The following is an 11,038-nucleotide window of genomic DNA, read 5'->3' as shown; positions in this document are numbered from 1 at the left end:
TTCCGCTTCCAATATATTTCAACAAGGCAAAAATCCACTTTACCCCCTTGAAGTTTCAGGAGTTTTTCAATTTGAACTCCAATGTTTAAAAATTGGCAATGTACCTCCCTAATGTTTCAAAAATTTTCAATTTAAACCTTCCATTACTAATTTCCGTCAAATTGAACGGAAATCTATGAAATTACGTAATTACTCTCAGGCTTTTTTTTTTGTGGGGGAAACTTCAGAAAGCCCCCTGAACTTTCAGCCGTTTTGACAAGCACCTCCAGAATTTTCAAAACTCTCATTTAGGCCTCCTGAACTTTGGTTTGCTCTCACTTTGAACCCTTTTAATGTTAAAGTCAAACAATTTGACTTTTTATACCCATTTTACCCTCAACCGAAACTACGTCATTTTGAACTCCAAAACTATACCGTTTTGGGCTTCAAAACTACATCACCACCCAACCCAAAACGACGTCGTTTTGAGCATAATATTATTATTAAAAAAAAAACACGAAATGGTACAGGCCAGAGGGTCAGAGCCACCCTGAGAAAAGGTCCAAAAAAAAAAGTCGGGGGATGAGTGCATTTGGGGGTGGCTTGGACCACCCTACAGGGGATGAGGTAGTTTAAATACCCATCTGCGTGGGGTGGCCCGAAACCCTGTCCTTAGGAGAGTGGTCCGACATAACACAAATCCACTGGCCGAGTGGGAGGTGGGACCCGGCCGCTTTGCCAATGGGGTAAATTACGAACCACCCAGAATTAGCCAGAAAGGGATGAAACACTTATAATAAAAAATGGGGTGAACGATACACCCATTTAATGAGGGTGGCTAGAGATATAATTTAGTGTTTTTAAAAAAAAAAAAAAAAAAAAAAATTTGCTTTTATTTTTTTTTTTTTTTTTAAAAAAAAAATTAATAAAATTAACGCCTAAAACAAAGTTGTTTTGGGCTGGGTAGGTGTTGTAGTTTTAGGACACAAAACGACGTAGTTTTGGGGGAGGCTAAAATGGGTATAAAAAGTCAAATTGTTTGACTTTAACCTTAAAAGGGTCCAAAGTGAGAGCAAACCAAAGTTCATGGAGCCTAAGTGAGAGTTTTGAAAATTAAGGGGGTGCTTGTCAAAATGGCTGGAAGTTTCTGGGGGGACTTTCTGAAGTTTTCCTTTTTTTTTTCTTTTTTTTTTTTAATTTTTTTAATTTTCATCAAATTTAACGGAAATGTTTAAATTGAAAATTTTTGAAACGTTAGGGGGGTATATTGCCAATTTTTAAACTTTGGGGTTCAAATTGAAAAACCCTGAAACTTCAGAGGGGTAAACTGAATTTTCCCCTTTCAACAATATATTTAACATGGTATCAGACCTATTTAACATGGCCTTAGAGCCACCTTCAATAAACTTTTTTAACGTTTTCCAACGCTCCTTCCGGCGACCTCCCAGCTCAGATCGTCAGCGCGCCGCCAAGTAGTTTTCCACTCACAATCCGGTGCTCCCTCCGGCGACCTCCCAAATTAGGTCGTCGGCAAGCCGTCAAGCGGTTTTTGCTCACAATCCAACGCTCCCTCCGGCGACCTCCCAAATTAGGTCGTCGGCGAGCCGTCAAGCAGTTTTCTGCTCACAATCCAATGCTCCCTCTGACGACCTCCCAAATCAGGTCCTCGGTGAGCCGTCAAGTGGTTTTCCACTCACAATCCAGCGCTCCCTTCAGCGACCCACCAACTCTGGTCGTCTGTGCGCCACCAAGTGGTTTTCCGCTCAAAATCTCTTTCACTCTTTCAAATCAACAGATCTGTGGAAGATTCGCTGTCATCGGCCCTCCGAGCCACTCTGGCAGTTTTTGCCTGAGCTAATCGCACATCCAAAGCTCCTGCCGGAGCAAGACGCTCCTCCCCAAACAACAAATCAGACCCTTCCAAGTTCGAATCCAAAGAGATCTGGAGCGTCCAAGCTTCCACTCGCCGCCACGCGCAACCAGAAGGTTCTGTCCACCAGTAAACGCGCCTCCACGTGTGGTTGCTGCTTCTCCATGTGCCACAACTTTTGTCAAATCTTCGTGGTGTTCACTCTGTTCGGTAGATCCGTCGTCGGTGGTCTCAAATCCGTTAAGATCGCCGCCACTCTCCGGCCAAAGGTCTGCACGTGGGCTTCAGGCACCCACGCACTGCACGCGCCTAGGGCTGTTAAGTGAGCGAAGCGTCTCGCGAGCAAGCTCGGGCTCGGCTCGCATAAGCTCGGCTCGTGCTCGACTCGAATATTAAATGAAACACTTCATGAACACCCTAGCTCGAATATTAAACGAAGCAAGCTCGGCTCGACTCGGCTAAGCTCGTGAACAGCTCGTATAAGCTCGAGTGTGTGTGTGTGTCTATATATATATAAACTAAGTAATACATAATTAATTATAAATCTCATAATTATTAAAACCTTAAAATTGCATTTATATTTAAGCGTTAGAGAATGGAAAATTCTAGACCCTTCATGATCAAAGAGAGAGAGCAATCATTAAAAAAACCTTGATTCAATTAGAATATATCCAAACGAAAGGAAGAAGAATCAAGTAGAAACTATTGAGGGAGATTGTGAAAGGTATAAATTATTGAAGAATCAAATAGACCCAAACACTATCACTACCTGTTAAGAAAACATCAATCTCTAAGTTTGCTTATCTATAAAAGGATGCATATCCTCTCTCTTTGAAACCAAATGCCTTGCTGTATTGACTCAGGCTCCATACTCGACTAGTCAGGTTAAGCAAATGCTCATATGCAAACTAACTTCTTAAGCCGTTTTAAGAGTACTTGAAGTTAAAAAAAAAAATTGAAAACAAAAACATTAAATATAAGAGCCAGCTCGCGAGCTGGCTCGGCTCGACTTATTATTAGCTCGAGCTCGATTTTTTTTGGCTCGCCCTTAAGCTCGACTCGAGCTCGAGCTCGAGTCAAATTTAAACGAGCCAAGCCTGAACAAAGGAAGCTCGCTCAAGCTTGGCTCGTTTACACCCCTACACGCGCCACTCAACCCTCGTGGCGCTTGAGATGCACACGCCTCACATGGCAACCAGCGCTTGGCGCGTGCACCACACGCGCTAGACGTTCCTCTCTTCCTTTTGCTGACACGTGTACTCCAGAGAACCCGCCACGTCAACCCTAACTCCACTACCACGTGTCATCTCCAAAAAAAAAAAAAAAATCATATCCGGAACCAATATCTTCAACCTGACCCAACGGGTTAGAATCGGATCATCTATTTTGGGTCAGACCCATTTTCAAACGGTCCATGGGTTTCAGCCATTTTGGCTCAATTCAAACCGGCCCATTCATCCAATCGGATCCAAATTGCCTCGACCCGAGCTAGCAGGTTTCAAATCCGGTTCGGTCCAATCCATTCCTGAACCGGATCCGGCGAAGTCGTCCAACCCGATCTAAATCTGGTTCTAACTGGGTGATCGAGTTTAAACCGGATCCATCCAAGGCGCTCCAACCTGATCCAAAACCGGTTTCTAAATCGAGTTATCGGTTTCAAATCGGATCTCTCCAATACCGGTTTCTAACCGGGTCATTGAGTTTAAAATCCGAACCAATTTAACCGGATCCATCTGTCAAACCGGTTCCAAATTTGTCAACCTGGTTCAATGGGTTAGACCCGATTCATATAATTTTGGGTCAACCATTTTAATGGTCAATGGGTTTTTTTGTCAAAATATTGGCCCATATAACTGGCCCAAGTTCTTCAAGTCTCCAAGCCCAAATTTTGGAATCCATTTCAATGGATCCAAGGCTTCAGCCCAAGCTACCACAAGATGCCGCCATCAGCCGCCGTCCTCAGCTTCCGGCCGCCCATGTTTGGGCACTGCTCTAGCATTTTTCCAGCGGACTTAAAAAAAAAAAAGCTTTTCCCAAACTAAGCTTGCACCTTGCCTTGTGTTTGAGGGGGGATATTTGAGTATTTGAGAAATCACTCAGAGTCCAGCTTTTCAACCCAATTCAAAGGGTTAAAACCAGGTACTGCCGCCTACTGCTCCGCCGCCTGCCTCCAACCACCGCTCCGGCAACTTTTCGGTGATTTTGCTGTCGACCAAAAAAAAAATCTTTTCCTTTATTTTTCTAACTTCAATTTTATACATTGAGTTTGAGGGGGATGTTAAAATATTTTATATATTATTCTAGGGTTTATTATCTTTCCTATTAGGGTTTATTTCATACCTTAATTAGTTTAGGGTTACTTACCTATCACTCATAGCCTCTATAAATAGAGGACTCTGTATTCATTTACATATCACTACTCAATACAATGTAGTCCTTACATATACTCCCGCTCTCTCTCTTCTCTCTCTTTCATTCTTCCACTTCCAATATATTTCAACAATATATTTAACATTATATCAGAAATATTTAACAAAGTAAATTATATTGATTGTTGATTCAATAGTTTTTTTGTTTTCTTTTTCTTTTTTCAATTACCTGTTATTTCTTTTCAAAACAAAAACAGATAATCAATTATGACACATAAATAAACTCATGATTTTTCGATTAACTTAATTATGCACATATTTCTGTCAACTTACAAGCCTTTTTGCCACTCCTTTTGGATCATGCTTTAGCACATTTCCAAGCCTGGCATATTTCCCCTGTACTGGTTAGGCTAGGATGGTTGTAGAAGACCCTATTTTTATTTTTTTTATTATAACTTGGAGCTTCTTTGTATTTCCTATTAATGCAATAAAATATTTTGTCTTGCCAAGTACAATTTTTTTTTTTTTTTTTTTTTTTTTTAAAAAAAAAAGGTGGGGATGGATCAAGTTAGTATGGCTTCTTGAACAATAATAAGCATAGAAACATTTTGGAAATTTTTAACCCATTTTATCTATCTAAATTCAGGGAAGCTTATTTTACTTTTTTAATCTCTCTATACCTTAATTAATAATTGCATGCGTCATATCTTTTGATTGTCATTAGGAGTGTAAACATCACTATATGGGCGGATAAAACCTTTATTTATACTTTGCAGATTTCATCAATAACTCAAGGTTTTTTTTTACTAATTAACTACATGTGACATCGGCTTTGCATTTGAGTTTTTTTTTTTTTTTTTTTACTATGAACTTAATTTATATGACCTGTTTTTTTTTTTAAAAAAAAAAAAATCTTTTTATGAGTTTTTTTAGATGGGCTTAATCCAATTTTTGAACTAAATACACTTGCAAATTGTAATATGAAATTACAAATAGAATTGTAAACATTGAGCAACACAAATATTTCTAAATTAAATTCTAATATGCCAAAAAAATATATATATATTTACCTATAAACTTTAGGCAATACAAAACTACTTTTTTTGTTTAATAAAACAAAATTAATTTTTAAAAGGGAAAACTTCACTCAACCCCCTTACTCTAATCACGTTTGCAATATTTACCTCCTTAAAGTTTAAAAATTCTCAATTAAAGTGTATCGAATTATAATTTTTTTCAAAGTAATCCCTCTGTTAGAATTTTTTTATTTTTTTATTTTATTTTATTTTATTTTTTTTTTTAGGGTTAAATCTTAATAGAAGGGTGTCAAAATTACTAAATTACCTCAATTTGTTTTTTTTTGATAAAAAGAAACAAAGAAATGCAAAAATTCCAACGTTGGTCAAGATTTAACTGAATTTGTACCGAATATTTGCAATTTTTTATAATAAAAAGTAACGGAAAATTCTTACCAATTTTACAACTTTATTATTCTTCAGGGTTGAAGAAGAAACACACACAAGGTGGATAGTGGATAGAGATACATACATACAGAAAACCTTGTAACTGGTAATCAAGATAATTAAAAGCAAACAATACTATAACTTGTTAAGTCTGGAATTATCCATTATAGTAAACTGTCGTTTAAACTTAAGTGTAGCCAAGGCCACCATGGACGCAAGGGCAAAATTCAATAACACCTTTCACCACATTATACTGACTTGCAAATACATGTCAAGCCAGTAATGTCAAACATAAATAAAGACAAAAACACACATGATATAAATTTTTAACTAACTGTAGAGGTCATCTTCGTCAGCCGCGGCGGCAGCAGGTGCAAAAGGATCCGCGGCAGCGGCACCAGAAGTGTTATCAGCAAACCTAAACTCGGATCCAAATCCTCTCGACTGCTGCAATGTTTGAGCAAATGCCTGGTATTTGCGGATGTCGGCATCGCTCACACTTCTCCGAGCGTACTTCATTGATTCCTCAAAATGGGCTGCCTTGATCTCTGCCACATCATCCTCAACATCCTCCTCCATTGCCTCAGGATTATCCCTTCTCCTCCTTTCTCTCTCAATATCCTGCAGAATACAAGAAAAAAGAAAATCCACTTATTAGCTCGTTCAATTGAATTTAGTGGAAACATGGGTATAAATTAAATTAATTATTGAAGCAGATACTGAGAAGGCAGGAGAAAAAAAAAAGAAAAAAAAAGGGAGGGGTAGAATCATACTTTCTCAATGTTCTCTCTTATGGCATATTTGCATGCACGCTGGCATATCTCTGTAATGTCAGCACCGCTAAAGCCTTGAGTGTACTTGGCAAGGGCCCTGATATCAACATCTTTGGAGACTGGAGACTTCCTCAAGCAAGCCTTGAAGATCTGATGGCGGGAATCCTCGTCAGGGAGAGGGATGTAGATCAACTGATCAAGACGTCCTGGACGCAGAAGTGCAGGGTCTATAATGTCTGGTCTGTTGGTGGCTCCAATGATGAAAACAGTTTTCTTTGCAGACATGCCATCCATTTCTGTCAAGAGTTGGTTCAAAACTCTGTCAGCAGCACCCCCAGCATCTCCAACACTGCTACCTCTCTGCATGATATGGCGTATAACATTTCAAAGATAAGGCAACAAGTTAAAAAGGCAATGCAACAACTCCAGCCAATGAGTGGCCGAACCATATAGTCTAAGTTAAAATATCAAATTAGAGGCTTATATCTTACTAATTGCCAATAGTGAAATCAGTCATCAAGATCAGAAAGAAGTTGATCATTATTGTAAGGAATCAATCTTACCTGAGTCGCAATTGAGTCAAGTTCATCAAAGAATAGGACACAAGGAGCAGACTGGCGAGCCTTGTCGAATATTTCCCGAACATTGGCTTCACTCTCTCCAAACCACATTGTAAGCAACTCAGGACCCTTGACACTGATGAAGTTTGCCTGACATTCATTAGCAATAGCTTTGGCCAGGAGAGTTTTCCCACAACCAGGAGGGCCATAGAAAAGAACACCCTTCGATGGTGACATTCCAAACTTCTCAAATTTCTCAGGATGCTCCACTGGGTATTGAACAGTCTGCATGGCAAAATTGTATAGGAATCAGAACTGTACATTACAAAGGGATGAAAGAAAGAATGTGAACACGTAAAACCAACACAGCAATTTCAATTACCTCTTGAAGTTCCCTCTTAACATTCTCAAGACCTCCAATATCTTCCCAACTACAATTAGGCACTTCAACAACCTGGTTCAACAGAAAAAGGCAATTTAAGGAATCCCATTCAACAGAGAAGTTGGCTAACTGAAAATGAAATGCAGTCACCTATAATGTATTGCTAAGTACTTACGGTCTCACGGAGAGCAGATGGATTGCTAGTTCCAAGGGCAGTCTGAAAGTGCTCATTTGTAACTGCCATTGAATTAAGTATCTCTGCATCTATTGTCTCATCTTCCAAGTCGATCACATCCATCTTCTCTCTGATGCATTGAAGTGCGGCCTCGGTACATAGAGCTGCTAGATCAGCACCAACATAACCATGTGTGTCCTTCGCAATTCTTTCCAAATCAACCTATTCCATTCAAGACCACAATATTTTATTAGATTCAATAAACCCTATACAAATATGGAAGAAAAAAAAAAAACTTGCATCGACTTAGAGAAAAAAAAAGAATGTTTTCAACATTACATCTTCAGCAAGCTTCATGTTCTTTGTATGAATACGGAGAACCTCAAGACGCCCAACTTCGTCCGGAACACCAATATCTATTTCCCTGTCGAATCTTCCAAACCTTCTCAAAGCAGGGTCAATGCTGTTGGGCCGATTTGTAGCCCCCATGACAATAACATGTGCACGAGATTTCAATCCATCCATAAGTGTCAAGAGCTGGGAAACAATCCTCCTCTCAACCTCTCCATGTGTCTTCTCTCGCTTGGGAGCAATTGAATCAATCTCATCAATAAAGATGATGGATGGTGCATTCTTCTCTGCTTCCTCAAATGCTTTCCTGAGGTTGCTCTCACTTTCCCCAGCCAATTTCGACATGATCTCAGGTCCATTGATACAGAAAAAGAAGGCACCAGTTTCATTGGCAACAGCCCGGGCAATTAGGGTCTTCCCAGATCCAGGGGGTCCATACAACAGAATTCCTTTTGGCGGCTTGACACCTATCGATTTAAATAGCTGTGGATGCCTCAGGGGCAGCTCCACTAATTCACGAATCTGAGCCATCTGTTTCCTAACACCACCAACATCATCATAACCAACTTCATCTAACCTATTCTCATCCTCCCTTCTCACAGGTTCTCCCTCACAGAAGATCTCAGTGTCTGGGGCAACCACACAGTACTCCGAAGGGTCAGTCTCAATAACCTTGAACTCTATACTTCTCATTCCCCCTCTTACAAGGAATAGATCACCCTTCCTCACTGGGCGGTAGGCCTCCAGGAAATAAGCTGCAAATGATATATCAATAAACAGAAATTATTCACACCATAAAAAATAAAACAAATAAAAATAAAAATCAGCAACCAATCAATGCCTGGATGTTGTACCAACTACTAACAGAACAAAACAAATGGGTTGCATCAAAATAAGGAGAGAGAGCAGGAAAAAACAATTAAAAAAAATAAACGAAAAAAATATTCACAAAGTTGTTTATAATATACCAATATTATGTACAAAGAAACTTATGTCATGATAGCAAAGAAGCAGAAGTTCAATATAAGTAGAAGGTCTCAAGTAATCATTGCCCTTCAGAGACAAGTAGACAACATAAAATCAATTACAAATGTACTGCACTGATGCTTCTTCAAGAACCACAAGAAGTCACTTCAGAATCATTATGAAAACGAAGCATGATCAGAAATAGGAGTATACTTCACATTCATAGTCCTTCATAAAGCACAATAATCAGCATGTGGGTATTTCGAAAATTCATAAATATTCAATCCTGCACATTATTTATGCAACTCAAACAAGTACCTAGTAATGGTCGAATGAAATAAGCTTTTCTGTTATGGAAACTGCAATCTCTGCTACTAGCATGATCTTCATCAAGTTATATTACAGCAAAGTTAAGCCCCAATTCTGGAAAAGAATATCTCTAAATTATGTCGGCATCTTATTCAATATACTGTTATTTATGGCTAGTCTTCAGTAAGTCACTAAAAGTCCTTGCGCAGTCTGAATTCTCAACCAAATAATTTGGTTGCTAATTCAGCTTCTACGAACAAAAATTCCTGCTTGTGTACAATTAACTTCAACTTAAAAGTTTAATTTTTAAGTATAAATGTAATATAACAATCCAGCTTCCATAATAGCATCTCTTTTTTATCAGATACATTCACATGTAAGATTGCAAAAACAAAAAACAAAAAGTGGGCATACATGATATATTAGCTTCAGTTTTTAATTGAAGATAAAGAAGAAAAGGATAGGCACTCACGTTTCAAGTATGCATCAAAGATATTGCCAGTGACCCCTTCAATGGTGTCATCCACAGGGAGAATGTGAACGCGCTTTCCATATTTGACATCTGCGCACTGGTGCACGGAAACAACATCTCCAAGCCTAACCCTTAGGTTGCTTCTTACAACCTTGTTCATCCTTATCTTTGGTTCATCACATGTGTCATCAGCAAGAGCAATGCAGATAGTATCTTTCCTTTTCTTCCCCTAAGCATCAAAAGCAACACAGAAATATATATAAATCAGAATAAAAATGTCTCCTTTAATAATCTCAAGCTCCCAGACAAAGAGTTCATTATTAGTAACCACTACTCAAGTAGAAATCCACCAGAACACATCTCACTTCTCGGTTAGAGAACCAGAAAGAAGTAAATTCCTATGCATGTGTTTGAGAGAGCAATCATGATTTCAAAACATATACATAAAAAATTTTGAACAATCATTGCATAAGTAGCCCCCTAAATAGCTAATTCCCGTTCTAAAGATATAATCTATAATTTTCTGTTAACATTACCTTTAGCTTAAACAATTGAATAAGACACCCAGTTTAGTAAACCATATTAGCAATGTATAACCGCCACGGAACACTAACAAAACCAGACCAGACAATTACTTCAAAAAACCAAACTTTAAACACCAAAAACATACCCGAAACACACCAGTTCACAGATCCCAAATACCCAACAGAGAATTCATAAACCCAGATAAAAATACAACACTAACTCTTCACGCAAAACCCTAATTCCCATAAACTCAACACAACGACACGAAATCCCAATAGCAATCAACCCTAGAACATCAACAACAATACACACAAGCAAAAGCCCTTCAACAATCAAAATAGGGACAAAAAAGCTCACCTTGATCAAGATCGTGTCACCGCGGAAGAGCTGGAGTTTCTCCATGGTGTCGGGGTGAAGCGCGACAACGGAGTTGTCATCGTTGATTGCCTCGTCCACCACAAGCCGATTGGGAGCCTTCTTGCGCTCCAGAATCGCCGTGCTAAAGTCTCTCTTCGTTCCCTTGCTGAAAATCCCAAAAAAAAAAAAAATCCCACAATCAAATAAATTAGAGAAAAAAAAAAATTAGATTAAACCCACTAAAAAAATCGATTGATTTCGCATGTGGATCGGATAGAAACAATAAGAAAATGGGGATCTGGGAATTGGGTTGGGGGCTTACGAGTCCGAGGATTCAGCTTGGTTAGCCATGGTTTCGATGAGGAGCGCAAAGACGAAGAGATTGAGTTCTGTTGCAGAGGAAAAACAAAATCTAAAGACCGAAGGAAGCAGTAGTGTATGGGGATCTGAAACGTGGGGTTTGGGATATTTATAGATAATAAAGAGG

General features: G+C 38.9%; 1 protein-coding gene across 1 annotated transcript; it reads right to left on the bottom strand.

Annotated features, from left to right (window-relative positions):
• Positions 1–5,797: 5,797 nt before the first annotated feature.
• LOC132191409 (cell division control protein 48 homolog D) lies at positions 5,798–11,025 on the bottom strand. The gene is made up of 9 exons (XM_059606401.1): positions 10,874–11,025; positions 10,552–10,717; positions 9,670–9,898; positions 7,911–8,677; positions 7,572–7,793; positions 7,397–7,468; positions 7,018–7,299; positions 6,455–6,814; positions 5,798–6,302 (listed from the first exon to the last, which is right to left on the bottom strand). Exons 1-9 carry the CDS (start codon positions 10,900–10,902, stop codon positions 6,012–6,014), a joined length of 2,418 nt encoding a protein of 805 aa, XP_059462384.1. The 5' UTR covers positions 10,903–11,025; the 3' UTR covers positions 5,798–6,011.
• Between the last annotated feature and the right edge of the window lie 13 nt (positions 11,026–11,038).

The sequence above is a fragment of the Corylus avellana genome, chromosome ca9, assembly GCF_901000735.1.
Source record: "Corylus avellana chromosome ca9, CavTom2PMs-1.0".
Taxonomy (NCBI): domain Eukaryota; kingdom Viridiplantae; phylum Streptophyta; class Magnoliopsida; order Fagales; family Betulaceae; genus Corylus; species Corylus avellana.
This window is presented reverse-complemented; position numbering and strand designations above follow the sequence as displayed.